Here is a 26,244-nt window from a genome sequence, read left to right on the forward strand (position 1 = left end):
ATAACACAAACAAACCAAAAGCTTCTGACTTCTTAACAGCTGCTACAATTTCCTCTGGGAAATGTAGTACTGACTGCATTGCATATCAAATGTGGTAATTTTAAACTTTGTATTGATGAACTCTTTGCAGCATATGTCAATAATTCTAAAGTGTTTCAAGATAAAGATGCAGTTAAAAAAAATACTGTGTTTGTAATCTTGCCAACAGGTACTATATACTTGTGCAATTAGCTGAGCTCTGACCTCAACACAAAGGAATGCCTGGTGCTTCCATGTGCCTCCAGTTCTTTTTGCCATGTTTTTCTCATGTTCTTCCAGTCCTTCCATGGGCCTCCAGTTCTCTTTTGTCATGTTTTAAAAAGAAAAGAGCTCTTTTTCCTTTTACTCCTTATTGTTGTCCTTGTTCCAGTCTTCTTTCCCTCTTCCTTTATTTTTAATTTGAAGTATCCATTTCTCGCTGCTCTTCCCCAGAAGTTTCTCTTTGCAGGCGAAGGTGTCTCAGTGCCCATTGTTACGGAGGTTCTGTGTACTGCACAGGTGCAGTTTGGAGCTCTCACCCCGTGTTTCCCTTGTGTTTCCCCCGCAGATGCTGCGGGAGCACAAGTCCGTGGTCATCCAGAAGCACGTGCGGGGCTGGCTGGCGCGGCGGCGCTACGGCTGCCACGCACGCTGCGCGCCATCATCTACCTGCAGTGCTGCTACCGCCGCATGATGGCCAAGAGGGAGCTCAAGAAGCTCAAGATAGAGGCACGCTCCGTGGAGCGCTACAAGAAGCTCCACATTGGCTTGGAGAACAAGATCATGCAGCTGCAGAGAAAAATCGATGAGCAGGTAAAAGCTCTCAGCCTCTGGGAAAATGTGTCAAAGTCGTGGTTGGCTTTCTCAGCACCGTGGGCATTCACAGAATGCACTGAATTTTCATTGTAAGGGCTCAGTTCTTTTTTCTGATGAAGAATAGTGATAGGAGAGAAGGGGAGGCCACAGCAGAACTGGAGCAGTCAAACATCCACTTGTTCCTCTCAGCAGAACTGAGAAAAACTCCCACTCGCTTAACGCCAGTGCTGCGTTTGAAGCACGTCAGTTGCTCTGTTTTAGGGGAATGGGGGGTGATCCTGTCTGTATGTGGGCTCTCCATCTGATTTTAGTTTAGGATGTGCAGGCTTAGAGACTGGACTGCTCTGTCACCCCGTTAAGCAATTCTGCAAAACCTTTTTGAAATGGGGAAGCTGCTCCTGTGCTCCCACGTCTGGGTGTATTGTGTAGGGAAGGAAAAGGCTCCCTCGAACCAGAACCTCTCTAACAGCTGCTCTGTCTGCGTGGTGTTTTGCACAGAACAAAGAGTACAAATCCCTGCTGGAGAAGATGACCACCCTGGAGGTCACGTACACGACGGAGACGGAGAAGCTGCGCGGCGACGTGGAGAGGCTGCGGCTGAGCGAGGAGGAGGCCAGGAGCGCCACCAGCCGTGTGCTCAGCCTGCAGGAGGAGATCGCCAAGCTCCGCACGGAGCTGCACCACACACAGGCCGAGAAGAAGAGCATTGAGGAGCGCGCAGACAAATACAAACATGAAACTGAGCAGGCATGTATGGGGTCTCAGATGCATGAGAGGATTTGCAGTGTCCACTCAGGTTTTGCCCAGGCTTGATTTTTTCACTTGTGTGGCTGGTATTTTCATTGTATTTTTATAGCTGTACAGTCCTAAATAGGCTTGGTGTCTAAATGGCTACACCTGTGGTAGAGATATATGCTAAATCCATCGAAATCCATATATTGTATGTAAATAGATGTATCCAATCTATTCCGATTTTGATACTGAAAGCATTTGCAAAGCCAAATCCTTGAGCTTTCTGACTTAGTAGAGGTAGTGAATTCATTTATTTTACCTACCTAGAGAGAATAATCGCATAGATAGCAGAAATCTGTCCTACATTCAGTATTCAAAGGTGCTGCTATATCCTGCCTAATGTAGACAGCCAGCCTATTCAACACATGTGCACAGTCTAGTTCAACAGGTTTCAGCTAACCCCTTTTCTTTGCTAACCACAAACATATCAAACAGGCTGATTTCTGTCAGGAGTACTTGCTGATAATGGTGCAAGTTTGAGTATTGGAAGAGCCAATCCATCATTATGTGATGCCACAGTGACAAGTTTCAATATCAGATAAGCATAAGAGAAAATATTAATAGGTCAAGCAAAGTGAATGCATGGTAACCATAATCAGAGACAAATGAGTACCTGGCGAACCTGAACACAGGTTAAGTGACACAGCTTTAGGGCACAGGCAAGATGTTAAATGCAATGGAATTTACCATAGAACTACCAAATGTGTTACTATTTTATGAATATTTCTGTTTTAATGAGCCATTTACATCTTTGGGGCTTTACTGAAAAATACATGGCACTGTGGAGTGCTTCAGGGCAATTTTTGCATCTGAACAGAAATGGTGTTCAGAACATAGTGGAGTCAACAGAAAATATGTCTGTGACATATTTAAGAAATGTAATTTTGAAATGAAGATTAGTTCACCAGTTCCACTTTGTGAATAACAGTTTAAGTATTTGAACTTTTGTTACAGCAAAGATGCCATTGTTGTTAGAGCTACTGATGAAAGATGAACTGCATTCTGAGTAAAATATTTTATTATCTCTGTAGCTGGTGTCAGAGCTGAAAGAGCAGAACTCATTACTGAAAACAGAAAAGGAGGAGCTGAACCGCCGCATCCATGACCAGGCCAGGGAAATAACAGGTTGGCTCTGTTCTCTTCATTCAGGTTCTCTACTTCATGCTACCTAGTAAAGCAACACTCTACTTCATAGATTGGGCTAATTTGCCCTAGGTTACATTCCTTTTTGTGCATTCATTTCTTTTTTTAAGAACTTGCAAACATGAGAATTGTTTACCATTTGAATTTCCACAAAATCTCAAGGGTTCGGGGCCTTTTTTAGGGGGCTGACTGTTCCAAAGCACTTCAATTTTTAAAAGGCAGCTCTGATATTTAATACAATTTATCCACTACAACTATTCTGGCTGCTGTGACTGTGTAGGCAGCAGCCAGGAAAGCTTAACTCTAGATGTGAGGGCTGTGATGAAGGGAGCTGTGATGAGGAGGACCAGGATGCTTGAGGTGTAAAGCGCCTCACATTTTGCTTTACATAGCACAGCAACGGGCTAGTGCCTCTTCTTCCTTCCTCCTAGAATCACCTATAGAAGGTATTAGCAGAATAAATAACTGGGCTGAGTTTGCCAAAATAATGCTTTGGCCCTTCATATTTTTGTCTGAATGTTTGCCCAGAGAAGCACAAACAGCAGCTTCCAATGGCAGGCTGTTCCTCTGGTGCAGACACAGGCTGGTACCCCCTGCCTGGATGCCCTGCATGGTGGGAAGGGCTGGAATTCTCACTTGGGCTCCCTGCTGTGTGTGGCAGAGTCGATGGAGAAGAAGCTGGTGGAGGAGACGAAGCAGCTGGAGCTGGATCTGAACGACGAGCGGCTGCGGTACCAGAACCTGCTCAATGAGTTCAGCCGCCTGGAGGAGCGCTACGACGACCTCAAGGATGAAATGAACCTGATGGTGGTAAGTGCCTCCACAGCTCAGAAATCCAAAGCTGTTTACACCTGTGTTCAGGCAGAGTCTAGTGTGTGGAATTTGCCGGCAACCCCAACAAGGGAAGAGATGAGAATCATGATTCCATGTGTCAGAAGGCTGATTTATTATTTTATGACATATATTATATGAAAATAAAATTATATACTAAAACTACACCAAAGAAAGAGCAAGGAGACATCAGAAGGCTAGCAAAGAATGAATAATAAAATCTTGTGACTGCTCACAGCCTTGACACAGCTGGACCTGTGATTGGTCATTAATTAAAAACAACCACAAGAGACCAATCAAAGATGCGCCTGTTGGTAAACCATCTCCAGACCACATTCCACAGCCCTCAGATAGTTATTGTTTACATTTCTTTTCTGAGGCTTCTCAGCTTCTCAGGAGAAAAATCCTAGTGAAAGGATTTTTCAGAAAATATGTCTGTGACCCTAGTGGGATAAGTTGGTACATGCTGTCAGCTGTATGTGTTGGTGACCTGTACTTGAAAGGAGAATTTGTCCTTTTAAATCCTGTTTATTTTGATCGGTTCAGCCAAAACAAATACATTTAAAATGTGTTGTTGATTAAAAAAAAAAAATTGTCACATCTGTGAAGAAGGCTGAATTTCTGCTGTGACTTTCCTGGTGGTATTACTTGTGCTATCCACCCTTATTTTGCTCTCAAGTTATTCAGTTCTGCTGGGGTTGTTCATGACATCTTCATCCAGTGGTAAATTTCAAGTAGTCCTAGGAATGTTCTATGTGGCAGGAAAATAAAGTATTCCTCAATAGAATGTCTATGAAGTTAAAAAGTGGCTGCCTGTGCTTCCTGTAATCCAAGTGTTTCTTTCCCACAAAGTGCTGCATCCTTGCTTGGTTCTGCTTTCTGCAGCACTCCTTGGTGGTGTAAGATCTGACCTGTCTCCGTGGAGTTGAGTGCTAACTGTATCTCACAGGCTTTTAGGTCTTTGGAGAGACCAAAGTCAAATATATGTCTCAGTTATGAAAATTAATAAGAAAATAACACCAAATATTCTAAGCTGAACTAAAGGTTGTGAAGAGACAGTGGCAGGGAAAGCCGTGTACTGGTACTGATTTGTTCCACTTGCACTTCAGAGCATCCCCAAGCCTGGGCACAAAAGAACGGACTCAACTCACAGTAGCAATGAATCTGAATATACTTTCAGCTCTGAGATCACAGAGGCAGAAGACTTACCACTCAGGATGGAGGTAACGTTAAAAATCCCCCACAACTTTTCACTGATACATGGTTCGTCTCATTCCTTTCTCTTTTTTATAAGTGCTTCTGAACACCATATCCTTATACTGAGATATCTAATGCTTTAATCATACTTTCTCCGTTTCCTTTTAGAGAACACTTATTCCTTAGTTATGATCCTGTGTAAAAAGACTGTCAAAGTATGCTTTGAGTTTTTCTTGTATTACTGTAAGCAGAGAGTAGATGCTTGGCGATCCAGCTGATTTACATCAGTGAAACATTTGGTTGTCAGTGTTGGTAAGCACAATCACTTATTCAGGCCAAAGTGGGAATTCAGAGAATTCCCTGAGGAGCCTGCCTACTGTATAGTCAATGATGTAAAATGGCAAGCTGCATCCTTAGTAGCTACATGGAATGAGTTTCCTGTTGGGATGACAAATTCATGTTGGATCAGGTTTTCTCTATTACATAGAGAGGAATCAAACTCCCAGAATGGGAGTTTCCTTTGCATATGCAGCAATACAAATCCCAGAGTGTTTGGAAAAATGATCAGGAAGATGTTCAAATAATAGTCAGAAAGATGACTTGATTCAGCTAATGAAAAATAACCATAAATTTGTGGTGCAACTCCAAGGCATTGCTAATAGTTTCCAAGATGACTCCCCCTTCCAGCCCATCCCATCACAGTGGGACTGCAAACACAGAGCCACAGGGTGGAGGTCTGGCTGTGCTTGGCACTTTCCTGAGTTGAAGTTTTCTCTGTGCATCTCCTTAGCTGTGAGCCAGGCACAGCACACCCTGGGTGCCCTCTGCCTGGGTTAGGGATCTCCAGAGCAGCTTTTGACAGGCTGTCAGAGCTGCTTTGGAAAGCCTCCACAGAGAATGATTTTCTGCTCTGGATGCAGATATCCTGACGCACTGGGGCTGGCACAGCCTCTCTGCCCACTCTGTCATCATTTGCCTTCCCACTTATGTTTCTCACCTTGCATAATGGTTTCAGGATGATGCTCCTACATTCAAGGCTATTCAGGAGAAGGACAGTGCAGCTACATGTGATGGGATGTCACAAATGAGCCAAATGCCAGCTTTTCCTTTGGCTGATAGATTTGCTGAATGGCTTTTCCAGAGCCAGCTTTGGGTTTTAGAATATGAATGAAGAAATGAACTCACACAAGAGTGTGAATGAGTGCAGCACTCTTTTGTTTAACCCCTCAGCATTCTCCAGTTCCAACTCTAAACTAACAATATAGATTGATTATACAAAACCACATTAAAAAATCGGGTCCACCTCAAGGCAAACAAGTAAAGCCAGAAAATTCAAAAGTCTCTTCCCATTTGCCTGAGCTGTTGGTGTGGTTTATGACTCTTCCCCTCAACAGTAAAAGGAGATGAGGTGGAAATGGCTGTGCTTGCTTGTTTGCTACAGTCATTAATATTAATTTTCTAGTTCCTTTTATAGGCTTTAAAATTTTATGGTACAGTTCATGGTAAATACTTTGATCTTCTCAGTACATAAAGTACAAAAAGGCTGATGGACAATTTCTAATGCATCTTCAGGTTGCAAACACTGGTCCTTGCCCAGAGAATAATGAAGAAGCTGATGAATTAGGCTCAGAACAGGCTGTGTAATTAGCACAATAAAAGGGAAAAAATACATTTTCTGTTACCAATTTTTTGTGTCATATCCCACTAAATTAACATTCAAATTGCCAGAGAGATTTCCCTTTAGCTGAAGAACTTACTGCAGAAATCATTGAAAACTAAACCAACAAACAAAAAAGCCCTTATTTAGAGTTGTTTCCAGGTGAGTCTAACCACAAACTTTTTCTTTTTTCTACTTTCCCCCCTTCAAACAAGTAAGACTATAAGGTATGCTTAGTTATAGACCTCCTGTCTGCTAGGTAGTACCTAGTGCTTTCTTTTGCTAGGCTTTAGGCTTAGAAACATTTTCTACTAGTAAATATTTTTTTAAAATAGTGTTTGATAGCTGATGAAATATTTTAGATAGTCAATGCTCAGAATCAAGTAACGTCTCCGTGTTCCTCTCTTTCCCCAGTCTGTTTCCCATCTTTACTCACTGTTGTGCTTCCTTGTGCTGTGGAAGGGGAATAGTTCTTGACTTGCCTCTGTTGTTTCTGAAGCAGGAGCCTAGTGAGAAAAAAGCAGCGCTGGACATGTCTCTGTTCCTCAAGCTGCAGAAACGGGTTTCAGAACTGGAGCAGGAAAAGCAGTCCCTGCAGGACGAACTGGACAGAAAGGAGGAGCAGGCTCTCCGTGCTAAAGCTAAGGTGGGCTCCGTGCAGCTGATCAAATGCTGACACCACAGTGTCCCTTCAGTAACTGTGAATGCTTGACTGGCTTTCACTAAATCTTTATCTTCCTCTAGCACTTGCTTTGCTTAATGACAAGTTTCGTACCGGTGCTTAGTTCTAGGGACTGGTTATTTTGTTTTCCAAGGTCCTTGAGATCCTCTCATGGAAGACAAAACAAAAAGTGCTTGGGACTTTGCTTAAAAAAAAAAAGACTGAAAGGCTGTTTTTATTAAGGAATAGCCATAAAGAAATCTACTTAAATGATGGAGAAAATTGGTAATTGCTCATTTTAGGCAGAAGAAGAAATGTTTCAACCAGGATGCATAACCAATGCACTGGCCTTAGACACCTTAGCTGATTGTAATGTAAATTCTCCTGATTTGGTCCCTTAGAACTTCTTAGAAAATTATGAAACCAGTTTTGGCAATTGTTTCTTATTATATTTCTACCAGTGAATTTCTTTAGCATACTGGGGTTCATGCTGCTCTGTTTCATTGCCAGTGACAGTATGTGATTTTATTAATATTGACCAATTATATGTCATAAACTCAGAAGTAAAGGAGACAATGCCAATATTCAAACTACAGCAGTTAGCTGTATCAGAATGAGTATTTTACAGTTTTAAAGGAAAATAATTTGAGTTCTCTTTTGTTTTCCTACCTCAGTGAAGGATTTTTAGTTTTCATAATTGTTTGTATTCATTCATAGGAGGAAGAAAGGCCTCCCATAAGAGGTGCAGAGTTGGAGTATGAGTCACTCAAGGTAATTCTAAAACAGAGGTTTCTGGGTTTTTTCTAGTAGGACTCTTGCCACCAATAGTATATGCTGGCATAGAAAATTACATCAGCCCTCCTGTTTCCAAATAGTAGCTGGAGGAATTAGAACAAATATTCCCCAGCAGTCATTGCATTGGACTGCTCTTTTTGAGGTGTAGAATGTGTGGCTGGGATGCAAAACAAAAAAATCCCCTAAGCCAGGGGGAGTTCTCTGTTAAAACACTTAGTACAGCTTGCAAGTTAATTTGAGCAAAAATACAGTGATAAATGTAGGTCTCTTTTTCAGAAACATTATTTAAATTACTGCCTATCTTACACCACTAAAACTAAAAATATTTCCTAATAGTGATGCAGAATTTTCTTAGCCTGCTGATCACTATTTGTTGTGAACTTTTTTTTTCTCCCCCTAAGAGGAGAATAAGAGGAAAAAAAGATTGGTAATTCTGTTTGCCATCAAATCTGTCTGGTTCATGTGGGTGTGCTCTGGTGTCAGAACCCAGGACATCCCTCTGGCTGCCCTCTCGAGCCCCTACCAGGGGGGCTCAGAGACCTTGGCATGAAGTCAAAGACACCTGTGCCTTTGATTTTAACCCATGGAGAAGATTACCAACTTTATGTGAAGATTTACAAGCCATGAGAGTTTAAGTAGAATGATAGTTAGTTTGTCACAGGGTGAAAAAGGAAAACTTTGGGGTTTTTAGAATGGGGGTTCAGAAGGCAAGATGGAGGGATTTGGGCGTGCCTTGTCCTTCTTCTTTCTTCTTCTTAGCCTCCATCTTCTGTGTGATGGTGGCACTTTTGGATTGGTTTAGAGTAGAAACACACTGTCTAACATAGGCGATAGGTATTGGAAAGTTATTGTAAATAAAGTACACGTTGTTTTTAGTATAAAAAGATAGCACCGCCCCAGGGGCAGTCAGTGTGCCACAGACTGACTTGCTAGACAGACCTCAGCAGATCAGAAAAAGAATGTTCTAGATAACGGAGAATAAACAACCTTGAAAACCACAGCTGAAGAATCCTGACTCCTTCTTCAATCCTGGGGCTAGGAAAAAGAGACTTTCCAGCACCTCGGAGTCATCTGGACCACAGAGACTCCGAGACTCTGGTCTTGCATTTCAGACAAAAGGTTAGTCCTGTTAGTGAAATCCTCCCAGCCACTATCGACCCTAGTCAAGGGGCCAGGGATACAGGGCAGATTCATGGGTTTCTTGCAGCTACACATAATTTTTACCATTTCTGTCCATAGTTTTGTACCTGTGGGTTACAGGCATGTTGCAGTGCTGCTGGGTGACAGAACTGTCCTTGTTTCTTACAGCGTCAAGAGCTTGAATCTGAGAATAAAAAACTGAAGAACGAGTTGAATGAGCTGCAGAAGGCCCTCACAGAGACACGAGCTCCAGAGGTGACTGCTCCTGGTGCCCCAGCATACAGAGTCCTCCTGGACCAGCTGACCTCGGTCAGTGAAGAGCTCGAAGTACGCAAGGAAGAAGTTCTCATCCTGAGGTCTCAGCTTGTGAGCCAGAAAGAGGCAATTCAGCCCAAGGTAAATCACACTCAGCAGGTAGGAGAGTTACCCTGCATCGTTAATATGCTTTATTTATTAACAGCCTGCTTGAAATGGCAGAAGAAAGTAGTCTAGGTTGGAAAACCTTCCTAAGTGTAATCTGTTGGTCCATTATTAGTGCACAAATTACAGCAGTCTGAATTAGGAGCTTGCATTAATCAGCCAGTCTGGGGTTTCTCTACCAGCACTCATGTGAAGATGTACCAAAGGTCTGATCCCCTCCAGACTCCTTTAACAGTGCACAAATAATTCTCACTGGGAGCTGTGTCATTTCTCTATGGACTGGAAAATTGAAAGGAATTCTCAGGAATTCCTTTTAATTAATAGTTGAGCAAAAGGAACAGCTTGTTCTACATCTATATGATTTCAAGTCAGTAACATTTTGTAAAGATGACCTCTGAAGATATATAAGTTCCATACTATTGCTTGATAGGTGCTATGTGCTTTTATAGAAAAAAGAGTAGATTACAACCACTGAAATCATCACCTAAAAAGCTCTGATGACATAGCTAGGGAAGTAACAGCTTTGCAAATAAGAATCATTCAACCTGAAAAGGTATCCTGTAAATCAAGGAACTAGTAATTTCCACTGAACTGAGCTATCCTCTGTTTCATAACTGCAGCAAGGAATGAACAGATACGTCATCTTTCCTTTGCTGTTATGTCTATATTTGTCCTAAGTAAGCTGGGAGTCTGTGGTGCATGAAGATGTGTAAGTCTTGTTTGAAATGATTGACTGCAAAGAAAACAGAACACATTTTTGGGTAGTGTTTAGAACATTGTAAAGAAATACTTAGTAAATCTCTCAATAACATTCTCAGCAGTGGTGGGATGCAAGGGTTGATTTTACAGTGGCTTTGAGTATGAGGGAAATAGGAAGGTGACCTGTGGGATGGCCAGCAGCCAGTTTGCAGATAGCTTCTGCTTTTTAGGTTGGGCAGCTGCAGCACAGACAGATTATTTTAATGTTTTGTTTCTCTTCTTTCTTGCCTACCAATTTGATTGCCAGGAGGATAAGGTACACATTTTCTTCTACAGTTACAAACCAGAATTTCTAAATGCCAAAATAACCCTCAACAATATTGAGCTGTCATTTCCCTGCCTCTTAAGTAACCTATGTGTTCTTGCATTTTACCTTGAAATTATTGAATAACTTTCCCATTAATTCTGTGACCTCTGCATCCCCATCTTCATGCTTTGCACAGGGAAACAAGTTAATTCAAAACAAGCAGATGTAACAGTTTTGAACTGTTGGTTTGTGACAACCTGAATATGAAAGGAAGGATTTAGGAATTGGTCTAGTCAGCTCCATCATGTTTCTTGCTGACTATGTTTGAGGGATAAGGACAGTGATCTGGGAACCAGGCCTCTGTTAACTTGCAAAACCCTTATATTTCACAACAAATTAAGTGTCTATGGGATGAAGAAGTGCCTTACTTTAGAGTGTTTGCTGTCCTCAGCAAGCAAAAAACCTTGTGGGCTCACATTGTCATCTCTAGATACTGGATGGAAATTGCTGAGTGTTTGATTAGAAAATGTAGTTGTGTACGTGTGAGAGTATAAGGAACTGAACTGACACTAAATTATAGATGTTCAGGCTGCTAAAGCTTGATAGATTGGCAGGTGTGATACAGCACTTTTACTCTGGAGTAAATTAATAGTAGAAAAACCTCAAAGGTCTCATAAAGATGTTGGGAATAATTCTTTGAAGAGCTTACATATTTTATTGTTCTTCATATTGGATAACACAAATCATACTAGACATAGAGATCTAGGCTCCATCATTTATCCACAAAGCTGTTATTGTAAATACTTTACAAAATTGTGCTCATGAAAACAGCATCTGCTTGTTTTGAAAGTCAGAAAGTCAGAATTCCATCTCTTATGTTCATTAAAGTCCTGTGGTACTCCATGGCAATGACTCAGATCAGACTGGCCAAGGTGACTGTAAACATCTATTAAGTATTTCAAGTTTTACTGAAGAAAAAGCAAAAGTGCCATGATAAACATCCAAAACTGAAACAAAATGGTACTATGATGCTATCTAAATTAGAAAATCTCAAGCTCTTGTCAATTCTTTTCTGCTTTGACAGAGTATTTAAAATACATGAGTGAGAAATAGTTCTTATTTTTGAGCTTTGAAAGACTCCATGTAATGCTATGTTTAAGAAATGCTAATAGAATTAAGCTGGCAAAACTATGCTGCTTTAGTTTTAGTATTAGCAGCTGTTCCTGGTAATTTGAATAAAATGCAAATTCAACGTTTATTTTGTTCCTTTTATGTGATGAACAAATGGAAAGAGATTAACATATGTACCCACTTATTAGACAGACCAACAGTTGACCATTTTGTATGCATTTGTTTTAAAAGATAAACCAAATGGGCATAGAAATTATGGACCAACCTCTTGCTCAGGTACCCACACTTATTTAATGTGGCTACTCAAGGATTAGCATTCCACGTGAAGAAAACATGGATTCAAGGAGCACTTATGTTTTTAAATTTACTGGAATTATCATTCTTTTTCCAGCATACAATGACAGATGCCACAATCCTCTTGGAGGATGTACAGAAGATGAAAGACAAAGGAGAAATAGCACAGGCATATATTGGACTGAAGGAAACAAACAGGTACAAGTTCTTTCTTTATTTTGTGATCACTTGGGGTCTGCTGTGACACACTGTGACACATTGTGTTCAGTCAGCTCCATCCGTGTGTGTCTAGAGAACACTCATAGCTGGGGTTATAATTTGATTTCATTAGTAAAATTGTTGTGTGCACTATTTGAAAGGATTTGGAAATAATGGGGAAATGTAAAATCAGGCTTTCTGGATTTCCATCTTAGCCTCTAATTGCTGCATGACCCAGCCTGGGTGCCATTCCCCAGGCTGGTTTGTCACCCTCTGAAGCTCAGTGGTCACAATAGTCTGTGGCAATGTGTTTATTGTAACAGCCCAGAATGCTGTAACCAGCTGGGCTGTCACTGGGAGCTGAGTTGCATCATGAAGAAGAAAAACACATAAACAAGAAAAGTAATTTGCTAATTTTAGATCATTTTTTGTTTCTCTTTTATGGTAACTGTGATATATAGTGTGTAATGTCCTTGTCATGTCACCTCATCACCATCACATGTATCTCTTGTATTTTTTTTAAACACGTTTCTTGAAAGGCAATCTCCCCAGGACTATCATATGCTGAATGAGGACGGAGAACTTTGGCTGGCTTATGAAGGGTTAAAACAAGCCAACAGGTTACCAGACTTCTCAGAATGGTTTTTTTTTCTTCATTTGCATCTTCTTTTCTAGCTAACTGTGCCCCTTGCTATGGGTTTGCTTTAGCTACAGTACTTCTATTGCTTTAACAGCTAGAAAAAAATTCAACACAAATTATAGAAATTAAGGAGTTTCCTCAAACCTAGTCCCAGAAGCTTCCTACTTGTCAGGTTTTATCATTTAAAAAGTTTAAGATGGCACAACATAATTCATGAGAATACATAATTCATAAGAATATTTGCACAAAAGTAGACTGTAAAATACCAGAAGCTCCACAGCTGGAAAGTATTTGTAGCCATGTGTGCCTTTACACCATACTTACACATGCTATTTGTGTGCCTTTACACCAGGTTTCAAAATTGGTGTTCCTTACAGTTTTTCAGCCTAAAGAAGTACAATCATTTTAGTAATTATTAAACTATTGTTTAAGTAGCATCAGTGTACTCTTAAATTTCAAACTGAAACGGGTCTTACTCTCCTTGTGTCTCAAGGTCAGTAAATTAAACATTCTTCTCCCATGTCTCTCCATGCCAGATTCAAAATCTAAGTCACAAAGAAACCACGAAAGAGAAGTAATCTTCAGTTCCTCATGGTGCTGTTGGAGCCCCAGTGGGACCACTGTGGTCCCTGCAAGGACTGTGCTGGTCATGGGATGCTCTGGCTCTGTGTGCTCTTTGGTGTCCCTGACTTCCCAAATGCTCCCTAGTCCTGCCCTGACAGCTGATTCACTGCACAGCCCTGCTGGTGTGCTTCACTGACTACAGAAAGTGGTGTTTTGCCATGACTGCTATAACTAAAGTCTTTCCTTTTCTGGTTCTAACGCATTCTGCCCCTAACATTGTTGTGTAACCCTGTGAAGATCTAACCTAGAGCAAGTGTTCTGCAGACAGGATGGGAGCTGGTTTGCTCTGTGCCTCTTGCCTCTTGTCCTGGCACTGTAGAGACAAGAAGTTTTATATTAAATGGCAGAGCGTTGCAGGTGAATGACTGTTTGCCCTTGTGTGCTTCATCAGTCTAGTTACTAATAAGTGTTCCTGCCTTATGCATATTTAAACCCTGAAATATTGTCTAATTGAACACTGGTAGTCACTAGTATTGTAATTTCCTGTGTGTGTGCAAAATTATGAGTCAGAGCCCTTGGACAGTGCCTAGCAAGCAGAAGTAGCTCCCCCAGCACTGCCTGGCAGGAGGCTGGTACGTGTTATCCCCACTTCACAGTGAGAAAAACTTGAGATGTGATGTGCCCAAGGGGAAAGAACGAGTTAGTGGTGAGGATAAAGCTCCTGGATTTCAGTCTTGAGTCTGATTGTGTTGTTGACCTTTCATGCATTAAGGACAACCTTCTGAAAAATGTTGGGTGTAATGTAAAAATAAAGATTATCCATGTGCATTTGCAATTAAATGGTTTCTGACTGAAAAAGTTAACTAAAAATGTTTTCCATTGATAATATTGCAAGGTGCTAACTTAAGTGAACATAGTGTAATTTTCATCCAGGATTATTTGATTTGTTTAGAGGTAAAACCTCTTTAAAGCCCTTTCAGTCAATCTGAGAAGACTTAGCTTCACATTTATTGCCACAGTGGCACCCTCTACAGTCCGTGTTCAATGGAAGGAAATGCAGAGCAGTGTCACAATTAGCTTCTCTCTCTTCACTTTTTGATCTTGCCAGCTTAATTTAATTAGAAGGCATACTAAAGGGTTTAAAGAGTACTTTGCCTTTTTCATTTTCCTTTGCAAGCCATGGCTAATTGTTCCTGAGCAGCAGCTAAAGCTTACACTCCCTCTGAGAGCCGGGGATGTAACTTTGAGCTGCTCACACAAACTGTTGCTCACCCTCCTCAGGCTGCTGGAGTCTCAGCTTCAGTCTCAGAGGAAGAGCCATGAGAACGAGCTGGAATCTCTGCGAGGCGAGATCCAGAGCCTGAAGGAGGAGAACAACAGGCAGCAGCAGCTGCTGGCGCAGAACCTGCAGCTGCCTCCCGAGGCGCGCATCGAGGCCAGCCTGCAGCACGAGATCACCCGGCTGACCAACGAGAACCTGGTAAGGGAAGCAGGGCTGCGGGAGCAGGCAGGGGCACTCACACACCTGGCACACCTCTGGCACCTTATCATTCTTCACACGGCAGCTTCCTGCAAGAAAATTGCACAAGGGTGGTGGTTTTCTTGATTGTAAGCTAATGGGAGATTAGCTCCTGAAGTAATAATGTTTCAGGAGATTGGTTTGAAGTTTGGGGCATGGAGGAAGCTTCTGGATCCCAGCTTCCAACTGGTGAGTTTAGTCATGGCTAAATAGAATGTTGATGTCCAGGGAAGTCATAAAAACTAATAATGCCAGGGAGGAGTGTTCCCCTGAAATATGTTAGTTTGTTTATTTCATTGAAAAACTCTGATGTAATTCTTTAATTATTAAATGTAATTTATCTTTCCATTTCTCTCTTCCCTGCCTGAAGCTGCACAGATTATCCACCATTTTATGAGCTCCAGCTGTTCAGTATGTTTCGAAAAAAGAAATAGGTCCATAAAAAGAAACTTGGTTAGAAGTCACTTAGCTAGTAGCTGGTATTCCATGTGTGCTGCACAACCTTTTTGTGTGAAGGAAGGATTGGGCAAAACTCCCTACCTTCTTCCACAAAAGGAGTATGTTCATCCTATGTGGGCTACTTCATTTCTGGGGATATCTTCCAAAGAGACCTGTATTGACATGTGTTTGGCTTGTTATTGGTAAAGGGAAACAAGCTACTTCAGCCAGAAAAACCCTGGCTGTGAGTGCCATTGCTTCCTCCAGACAAGCCAAGGTGAACTGTTTCCTGCTAATGTACATGACAGAAGTTATCACTGATGGGGTCTTGTCTTAATACCAAAGATTGTGAGCAAAGTATCAGATAATTCAGCTGATCCATGTTGGCTAAAAGTGTAAGTTTGCCTCAGCAGCCACAGTCTCTCACAAAGGTAGATGGTGAATGTTTGTGTCTTACCAGCTCCCTCCTGCTGCTGTGTCATATGTTACAATTTTTAGCCATTTTTCCCCCCAGAGACCTACTCATCACATCGTGTTCCCACGACAACACACAGTCATGTAATTACATCCCAGAGGAGTTGTCTTTGTTTTCAAATACACTGAATGTAATTTTGTTTGTTAAATACAGACTCGTTCCTCGGTATTTCACGTCAGATGTTTGAGTATTGCAAGTCCACTCCAAGCCAGGTGTATGTTTCAGTTCCACTCTGAGCCCTGGAGTGGAAACAATTTGCAGCTTTCCAGATGCCATGTTAGAATTGTAGTGCTCACTGCTATCCCATCTTGATTAGCATAAGGAAATGTCCTGTCCCTGTTCTCACAAAGGTTGTATTCCATGCTTTCACAGTCCTAGTATGGCCCATTTTTAAAAGATCTGACTGTTCTGCAACTCACCTCCATCAGCTTCTCTCTGAGGGGTGCTGGCATGAGCACAACTAAGGCCTGGAGTACCTAAAATCAGGAGATTCTTATCTTGTTGTATTCTGATTTAATCTGTACAGTGCTCACTGAAGTTTCAGTGTCTCAGAGGGAGGGAGGAAACCAATCCTGTCCCTATTTTTGCAGTTTTATGAGGAGTTGTATGCAGATGATCCCAAGAAGTGTCAGTTGTACCGGATTTCCCTTTACAAGAGGATGATTGTATGTAGCTCATGTGAACCCTGTTTTCTGTTGTCTCGGTCGCTGTTTCTGAAGCACTAATGAAAAGCAGGCTGTCTCCTTTTCTCCCTTTCAGAGGAAATCCCGCTGCAGAGAGCTTCACGATGCCAATTACTTCCTTCACTGCTTTTTTTGTTAGTCTTAGTGTCCTTTGTGTAATCTGTGTTTCTTTTTGAGGCACAGTTTTGTTACTAATACGAGCCTTGCGCTGTGAGCAAAGCAGTTCATTCTTGAATACTACTTAATACTGCCCTGGAAAAGAGGTACTTGATGTAAAAGATGTTCAATTTTCAAAACTACTCCTTATTTTGAAACTTTGATACATTTAGATTCAGTTCAGAAAAGCAGAAGACTGATCATACAGGTCCTAATCAAGGTGAATATGAATGTGAGCAATCTAGTCACAGATTCAATTTATTCTTATTTTAATATTTTTCAGAAATGCAAAATATGAAGAATGACATTGATGATAATATTTTCATAGTAATTAAAGACAGTACCATATGTGAACTTGACAGAATATAATTTATGAGTTTCCAGATCTTAATGAGACATGAAATCTGTTAAATCTGTTTAGAGGAACCATAGAAAAACTTTATTCATCCTCACATAGAAGTTGTTCTGAAATCATATCCCTTCCCTGATACATTCAAAACAGTCTGTTGAAATCACATGTATCTTTTGGTTAGTTTCAGGACAAATTGATTCATCTGACAACAAGTATGTAGTGTTATTAATAGGATTTCTGTTGTGAAATTGAACAGTGCTTTGGATGTGAAGCATGGCCTCGATTCTGTTGTCAGCAGGCCTAATGTCTGACTGCCCAAGTATGTTGTATCAGCTTGTAAACTCTTTTACTACGTGATTAAGGCTTGTGCCCATGCTGCACTAAAATTTTTCTTCAGAAGAGATGTAGTTTCCCAGATGATGTTTTTGATGCAGAGAGTTAACAATCCCTTATGTTCCTACCAGTGCCAAGAATAATCCTCCTGCTTAGGAGATTTTTCTTCTGAGCTGCTTTCCAACACTTAACCTGGAATGGCTTTCGGGTTGTTTGAGTTTGATGTTTTGCTTTCTTTAGAATGACTTTCCCTTTTTTAATTACACGATTATTTTATGAATGTACTACAACAGATATGTTACAGAACTATTCAAAGATAGGCTTCTGGGGAGTGTTCCTTTGAAGGACAAATACAGTTTATTAAAAGAATAGGACTTTTAGGTGCTAGATGTTATTCAGGTACAGAATAAAAATGTGTAAGAAACCAGTTTCAGTGTAAGGAAATGTGATGACAGCAAGAAATGTTGTTTGGATGTTTGATTTGGTAAATTTGAGTGCAAATTATGGTCTTTCTAGGAATCTCTGTCATCCTCTGATAACATGGATAGGTCTGAATAAGGAGTGAGTCTTAAAGACAGGAATAAATGATGCAGAAATACAGGATAGCTGTTTAATAATAAAGAAAATATTTTCTTCGAGGCATTTGGAACGAGCAGGGAGGAAGCATTAGGGAGATATGTTTGCAGCAAAATATCTTCTGCTGTATGAACTGACCTCATTCTGAGTGTCTGCAGAATCTACCTGCCTATGAGCTTTGCCTCTGTCATGCTGCATATAACTTAATAATATTTGCAATATTTGGCTTTTGTTATAGGCAGTGTACCAGCTTGCAACCCTTGGCCAGAGGATGGCACTTCTCTTCAGCTTTCCTCACTGCCTCATAACTCTGTAACAGCACTCTTCTTGTCTCTGTCACACGCTCCAGGGTTGTCCCCATATCTTAATCCTTCCCTTATTTGAATTCACAGGATTTAATGGAGCAGCTGGAAAAGCAGGACAAAACTGTTCGCAAGTTAAAGAAGCAGCTGAAAGTGTTTGCCAAGAAGATCGGTGAACTCGAAGGTACTTTTGTATTTTGAGAGAAAGATTTTGGTTTACTTTGTGATCTGGTTGTCATCATACCCCATCTGTTTTAGCACTTGTGAGGTCTTCAGTAGCTTTGGCTTTGGTTGATTGAAGAAACAGGATGTATGCTCAGACCTCTGTGTTCCTTTATGAACCTTTAGAAGATGAGAAAAGGAGATTGGTGTTTCTCTGAAGGCAGAAAGTATTCAAACATAAAGGAAGGTTTCCTGCAGTGTTTGTGAACTCAAAGACAGTATCTGGTTTTGCCAAGAGAAAAGCAATACTAAATATGAACCAGGCAAAAATTAGTTACCCAGTTTTCCTTTGAATGTGAAGGTTAGTTACTCCAACTAAGTGGTGCTTTAAAAAAATATTAAAATACTGTTCAGTTACTTCTCTTGACAAGATCACAGTAATGTTCATACATGATACAGAGTGGGAAAATGCTCCTGAAAATACAGTTTGGTCTGTGTTTATTGCCTAATTAACTTAGAAAGATGCAGTAAGTCTGACTGGGATGGAGTTAACTTTCACCACAGCAGCCTGTGTGATGCTGTGTTTTGGATTTGAGTCTATAACACTGCTGGGAACACACTGGTGTTTTGGCTGCTGCTGGGCAGAGCTGGACAGTGTCAAGGTTTCCTTTTTTCCCCACTCTGTCCCCTCAGTAAGCTGAGGTGGAAGGGCACAAGGGCACACAGCCAGGCCAGCTGTCCCGGGCTGGCCAAAGGAATATTCCCTATGCTGCACCTCCTAATGTCAGGAGCCACAGGAGGGGGTTTTGCACACAAGGTAGCTCTTGTTTGAGACTGGCGGGACATCAGTTCCTTCAGGGTGGGGTTTTATCATGGGTGATTGCCTCTGCTCTGCTTCCTGCTCCCCCAGCCCCATTTCCTTCACTTACTAAAACACCTTTTTCTCAACCAATGAGTTTTCTCAGTTTTGCTCTTAATATTCTCTTCCCTGTCCTGCTGGAGCCAGGACTTTCCTAAGGAATGTTTCAGAAATGTCTCTGCCATGTATTGGTTTCACTGGAAAATGTAATATTTCTTTCCATTCTCTCTCTGAAGTGGGCCAGATGGAGAACATATCACCTGGACAAATCATTGATGAGCCTATTCGTCCAGTTAACATTCCACGGAAGGAAAAGGACTTCCAAGGGATGTTGGAATACAAGAAGGAGGATGAACAAAAACTTGTCAAGAATCTTATTTTAGGTAAGCATCTTTCTCATTTGTGGCCTTCTCTGCTTCCATACACTCTGAAAAATGAATGATGAGAACACAGAATTTGCATTAGGAAACGAATAGCTTATTTTGGTTTTGACAGTGTTCAGTTTCTCTACAGTTCATAAATGTGTATTGTAATCTAATTATCCCTCCTGATGAGTACAGTACATATTAACATGCCTGCATATTTTAAGCAGGCACTTATATTTTCTTACTCTGTTCTTTTACCAAGAAGGTGGCCCTTAGTTTTGCTGAGTTTTCACTGTCCAAATATGTACATATATATATATACATATACTTGTATATGTTATTAACTGGGGAAGTTGCAATTACCTCATATAACATCTTCCAGTGACTTGACACTTAACAAGACAATGTGTGTTTGTTTTTCCCAAGAGCTGAAACCACGTGGGGTAGCTGTCAACCTGATTCCAGGACTCCCAGCGTATATTTTGTTCATGTGTGTGCGCCATGCAGATTACCTCAACGATGACCAGAAAGTGCGGTCCTTGTTGACTTCCACTATCAATGGCATCAAAAAAGTGTTAAAGGTTAGTTGGTCTGCTTAGTTTAGAAAAAAAAAAGTTAATTTAAAATTTGCTTTTGGTTCTTTGTTAGGAGAATGAGGAAAAGGCTTTCAGTGAATTGGCTCTGGGTTTGTCATCAGTGAACTGCCACTAAAGTCCCAAGAGTTGTGTTAAACAAATAACAAATTACATTGCTGGCATTTTATCCCTGTAGTAGCAGAGATGCATTGAATTAATGGGAAAAGAACTACCTTCTTTCTGTTTTGAATGGTCTCCCTCCTCTGAAGCTCAGCTCATAAAGTTTTGGATGTAGTCAGAGTTTGCAGAGTGAGTCTTTGTTTATCTTCTCCAGAGCTTAAATAAACAGTTTCATTTGCAGTTTTGGTTAACAGATTCCTCATTTGCTTCACCTACAGATTACACTGATGATAATATGTTATTGCCCAAAGTCTTTTCAAGAGCTGGCTGGGAGAGTTCAGCCCAGGTGTATCTTGAAGGCATTATTCAGACATGAATATGTTTTATGCTTGCATGGTTTTTTATTTTTTAAATGAGAGAGATGTGTCAAAAGCCAAGCCTTTAATCAAACTACAAGTTTTGAAAAAATACTTAGTAAACAATGCTGCAGGAGCTTTGATATCCTTAGGAATTTTTGAACATTTTTAAGTGAAAGAAGGGCACACTGTGGAGCTCTAGAGCTGCTCAGCATATACTCAATCCTGTGTTCTTTGGTGAGAAGGGTTTGTTGTTTTGTTTCATTTTCCATTTCAGGCTGCCAAAATTGTTGTGATGTAAGTGGCATTCATCAAAACTGAATTGTTCCCTGCTCCTCCTGCTGGCTCTGTATCATTCTAGTCTTCCCCACTGGGCTCTTCACAAGAGTCATTGGGTATTTTGGGAATACAGTCACATTGCCCTTTGATTTCTGCCCAGAGCAATTAGGATGGGTCTGTAAAACACAGAAAGATCATCCCTGTGGAGGAAATAATTAGTGAAAAATACTAAGGAAAAGAGGGAGGGTGTTAAATGGCACTTTGCCAAAACCCTTGCTTTCCTAATACACTGCAATACACAGTTTTGCAAAACATCGGAATGAGGATCTACTAGAAAGTGTATTTTAACCATTTAGTTGTGTATCTTGCATTCTGTTTTATTTCTCCTGCCAGTCTTTGCTGAATTGTGTTTGTTTTTATCTTCAGAAAAGAGGAGATGACTTTGAAACAGTGTCCTTCTGGCTGTCAAACACCTGCCGGTTTTTGCACTGTTTGAAGCAGTACAGTGGAGAAGAGGTAAGCAGTGCTTTTATTCTGGTTTCTCTTGCTCTCCAGCACTGTTGTCAGCACTGCTCTTTAACAAATCTTGTACAAAAGATCTAGTCATAGTCTCTTAAAATGGCTAGACCTTCTGGAATGATGGTGACAGCATCAGTGGAAAGCGCAGGGATGTAAGAGTTGAACCAGCTTCCCTTTGTTGCAGGCTGGGACCCAGAGTCTATTGGGCTCCCAAAAGGGCCAGCTCAGATTAAGCAGGAGGATGTGGCAGCTGCCATTATGGTTTTTAGCAATGATTCACTGCACTGCCTGTCAAAAAGGCCATATTAAGCCTTTTAGCCTTTAGTAGACCAGTTGATGTTTGGAGGCTGTGATATGCCCAATTCCTCTTTCAAGCTTAATTGGGCCTTTGGCCATAGCTGGCCAGGTGAAAATGCCCATGCTGGAGTGGGGAGGTGTCTTGCCTGCCAGAAAGCTGGCAGAGTTGTTCCTGTATCACAGACCTGAAATTTTGAGTTAAGGAAGCAGGTGCTGTGGGCATGACGCTTGAAAAGCAAATCCTAGCATTAGCCTCAAAGTTCCAAACTAAAATTTTGAGGGGCTGTGACTTAAGGTATTATTTGTCAGTTGCATGAAAGAAAATGCAAATACCGGGTTTATGTAATATTTCTGTGCTCTACTGAAGCATTAATTTCTGTTGTTTATGAATGCAGGGGTTTATGAAGCATAATACACCTCGTCAAAATGAACACTGCCTCACTAATTTTGATTTAGCTGAATATAGACAAGTTCTGAGTGACTTGGCTATTCAGATCTACCAACAACTTGTCCGAGTGTTGGAAAATATTCTGCAACCAATGATTGGTAAGGCAAAGTTGAATTCCTTAGAATTCACAACATAGTACCAAAATGAAAATTGTGATGCTGGTAGTAGGTGTATCTTGTATTTCTTCCTAAACAGTAGAGTTCCATTAATAGTTCTTGTGGTGTTCTGTTCAGAGATGACAAAGGACTATTCTGGCCAGGTTGGATTAGAGGAAAAACTAAACTGTGACTGGTTCTTCTGGCAGTGCCAGAATAAATTGGTATACCTTATGCATGCTTGGCATAAATCAGGCATGTGCAGGAAGAAGCTGTCAGGACAATCTGATCTTTGTTACCCTGTCTGTTGGGAAATATCCCATGGAAAAATAAGACTTCAATTATCTGAGAACTCTTAATTGAATTTAATATGGAAAAAATGTTTAGTTGTTGTTACTGATAGCAGTGAGTAATTAAATCACAGGCAGTGATAAAGCTAACATTCAGAGAGGGTTGTTTTTTTTTATTAAGAATACTTTTCATTTGCATTCAGACAGGATTCCCACAGAAATTTTCATGATGTTTTCCAATCACAACATTTAAAAGAATGGAGCAGCTCTCAGTTTGCTGACTCCATTGCTCATATGATGCTAAGAGGAAAAAAGTACTTTCCTGAGCTAGAGTCAGACTGTCCTTTTAAACACACATGCTGGAATCTTTGTAAAAACCCCGTGAACTTAGATTTTGCTAAACATAGTGGGACACAATTTCTGGAAATCGTGGCAAACTGTGGCTAGCAGAAAGCCCAGCCTGATCTCTCTGCTTTGCTGTCTTGCCTAATATCCTTGAGTATCAGCAGTTTTCAGTCATTACAATAATGGTGCCAACCAAATGCAGTTTCAGGAATGCTGGAGCACGAGACCATCCAGGGTGTGTCAGGGGTGAAGCCCACGGGGCTGCGGAAGAGAACGTCCAGCATTGCTGACGAGGGCACCTACACCTTGGACTCCATCATCAGGCAGCTGAACTCCTTCCACTCGGTGATGTGCCAGCATGGCATGGACCCAGAGCTGATCAAACAGGTGGTCAAGCAGATGTTCTACATCATTGGGGCTGTAACACTCAACAATCTCCTCCTGCGCAAGGACATGTGCTCCTGGAGCAAAGGAATGCAGATAAGGTGGGACAGTTCTCTTCAGTGCACTGATGGAAAGCTTATTGAACTCTTGACATTGCTGAATATCATTTTGATGGAGCTGCAGATATCTGGAATATCTGTTTTTCCACATGCAAACAGGTGCAGATGGTGTTGAACTGATTTGGTGAAATTTGGTTAAAAACAACTTAGTTGACTTTGGCCAAATCCTGCCTGACATTCAAGGAAATGTGGTAGAAGCAAACCAAAAAGTGTTTCATTATCAAGTGGGAATCAGAGCTGTAGGTGAAATGTTGGTAATTGCTTCCTCAGCTTTTAGAGAAAACTAGCAAACATACTTTCTGCTTTTTTTTGTATACTGGTGGTGCAGTGGATGCCTCTTTGTTTGCTGCATCCTGTAAAGCCATCTGAATCATCTCCTGCATTTCACACCACTTGTTCAATGGATTTTGCTGGCATACATCAGGAAATTTAGCCAGGGCATTCCAGTCCCTCAAGTTACATCATAAAGCCTCACCATACTTCAGCATGGACAAAATCTCATTTGCCTTTCTTTTTGTCACATTCATGCAATTAATAGCAACCGAAACAAATGGGAAAGACTAGTTAGTGGAAATCTTTGACCATAGTTTCTGTTATGAAAGTCAAAATCCCTGCCTTAATTGGAAGAAAACAGTGTGAAGACAAAATAACAAGACAAAAAAACATGTAAGGACAAAGAAGCAGCACTGGGAAAGGGAAATTGCACATGGTTTCCATTTATCCATAATCAGACATTAATGTTCTTGATGCTCCTGCCTCTTTGTACAGATACAATGTGAGTCAACTGGAGGAATGGCTCCGTGATAAAAATTTGATGAATAGTGGGGCTAAGGAAACCCTGGAACCCCTCATCCAGGCTGCACAGTTGTTGCAAGTAAAAAAGAAAACAGATGAAGATGCAGAAGCCATATGTTCAATGTGCAATGCACTGACCACTGCCCAGGTGAGCAAATCCTCATTGTCTGTCTTGCTGTCCCTCCTGAGCAGCTCTCTGCTCTGCTGGTGTTTGCTATCTCTGCCAGCACTGCTGTCACACATGAATTGGGGGTTTCTTACTTTGTTTTGCTAAAACAGATTAAGTTGGAGGGGTGAAAAAAGGACCAGACCCTTTTGAGTCTGATGTTTGAGATAAGTTTTGGACAAATGAGAGGAAGCTCAATAGATTGTGCAGGGTGCAGTGCTGTACAGTCTCTCAGTTTTTGGAAATCCTTAGAGAAAAGTCTTCATTGAAAGACATCTCTGTACTCCAGACAGCTCTGCCTAGGGTAGCAGGAATTGATCTTCCTGCCATCAGAGTTGGTATCCAGCCAAGCTGATGGACAATTCAAACAGAGCTGTTGTCTGTGAGTCTGCAAACAAGAGTCTCAAGTTACTGTACCCATTAGCCTCAAAGGCTGAACCAAGTGGGTCTCAGTAAACAGACTCCTATTTAGGAAAGCTCGGATTTTGTAGATATGTTGCACTTCTTTTCAAACCATGCTACATTTGCATAGAGCTTGACCAGGAATAAATGGACCCAAGCATCTTTGATGCGTACTGAACAATTCTCACCAGGAAAAGGAAGAATTTTCCCTATTTCTTTCACTGTTGTGTCAGCACTAGCAGTTGCATTAATAAAGCCATTTTGATTTATTAATTCACATTACTGCAAAATCACTTTCTACTGAATAAGAGTTAGAATTCTATGTGCTGTGTTTTAACTTTTTAACAAAATGTTTTGGTTTTTTAATAAAGGGAATACTAAAAAACAAAGAGAATTTTTAATAGGTTTTTTCACCCGTGTTATTATTTAAAGTCTTTGTTATGTAATTCTTTCCTTTGGTGGTTTTAGCCCTGTTTTTAGAGAAATAGCGCACTCTCTTGAAAAACAAAGAAGTTGTAAGACTACAGGAGGTCATGACAACAGGGTAAAAATTAGGGTTGGAAATACATCATGTTTTTGGGGGTGGGTAGGAACGCAATCAGTTACTTCTCATGTGATTTTTCCATCATTTGGTATTTTCATCACATATGTAGAAATTTAGGGTTTCTACCTCCAAAGAGCATATGTTCTGAAGGAGGCAGTCATTTAACATAGCATTCAGCAGGATGATGGAATTCTGCATTAATCAATAAAGCAGAAAAATAACAGATACTTGAAAATAACTTTCTTTTTTTAAATAGCTAATTTTAAAATTATACTAATCATGGTAAAATCATAGATACATCTGTTGATTGATCAGTAACATGAACCTGAAAGTGATTGTTCTTCTTCACAGATTGTAAAAGTCCTGAATTTGTATACTCCAGTTAATGAGTTTGAAGAGAGAGTCTTGGTGTCATTTATACGTACAATACAGGTATGTCTAGCTTTTCATCAAAAACCATTTGACTATTTCCGAGAAAACCTCTGATCAGCCAAAATTGTTTGCATCCTGAAATACATGCAGGAAAATAAAAACTGTGCTTTTTAGCTATCATAGTTTAACAGCATTGAAAAGGTGATGTCAGCCTTAGAGTTTGAGCAATCAGAAGTTCCTGCCTCCAGACTTACATGAAAGTGTTAGTTTCCCTGTCACTATGTATGAGGTTTTCAGGTGAGAGCTTTTTGTGCTTATTCATCTTTGTGTATGTAAGCTCGCTTGTGTGACAACTTTTCAAGCACTAAGATTTAGATATGCAAATTTACCCAGACCTGTGTCTGTATGTGAAATTCTTTGCCTTGAAAATTGAGGCCTATATCCATACCAAAGTTCTTAATTTACCCCTTCTAGTTTTGTGTATATTGGTGAAAGTGAAAAGTTTTGAAAACTCCAAAGAGAAGCAGCCAGTAGAGCAAAATTAAAGAAACAAACGTGAACTTTCTGATCTATTAGAAATTGAACTACAGTATAGCAAGATAAGGGAAATTGGGA

The 26,244-nt window shown here is 40.7% G+C and overlaps 1 protein-coding gene across 1 annotated transcript in view; it reads left to right on the forward strand.

Moving 5' to 3' along the window:
* Positions 1 to 26,244, forward strand: part of MYO5A (myosin VA) — a 101,261-nt gene that overhangs the window by 71,085 nt on the left and 3,932 nt on the right. The window contains 19 exon segments of the mRNA XM_030955065.1: positions 587 to 655; positions 658 to 831; positions 1,333 to 1,581; positions 2,658 to 2,751; positions 3,431 to 3,579; positions 4,710 to 4,823; positions 6,957 to 7,100; positions 7,833 to 7,886; positions 9,219 to 9,446; positions 11,999 to 12,099; positions 14,585 to 14,783; positions 18,228 to 18,321; positions 19,395 to 19,541; positions 19,950 to 20,104; positions 21,280 to 21,369; positions 22,065 to 22,215; positions 23,050 to 23,332; positions 24,119 to 24,293; positions 25,609 to 25,689. Coding sequence (XP_030810925.1) covers positions 587 to 655; positions 658 to 831; positions 1,333 to 1,581; positions 2,658 to 2,751; positions 3,431 to 3,579; positions 4,710 to 4,823; positions 6,957 to 7,100; positions 7,833 to 7,886; positions 9,219 to 9,446; positions 11,999 to 12,099; positions 14,585 to 14,783; positions 18,228 to 18,321; positions 19,395 to 19,541; positions 19,950 to 20,104; positions 21,280 to 21,369; positions 22,065 to 22,215; positions 23,050 to 23,332; positions 24,119 to 24,293; positions 25,609 to 25,689 — 2,751 coding nt within the window.

This window comes from Camarhynchus parvulus, chromosome 10 (assembly GCF_901933205.1).
Source record: "Camarhynchus parvulus chromosome 10, STF_HiC, whole genome shotgun sequence".
NCBI lineage: Eukaryota > Metazoa > Chordata > Aves > Passeriformes > Thraupidae > Camarhynchus > Camarhynchus parvulus.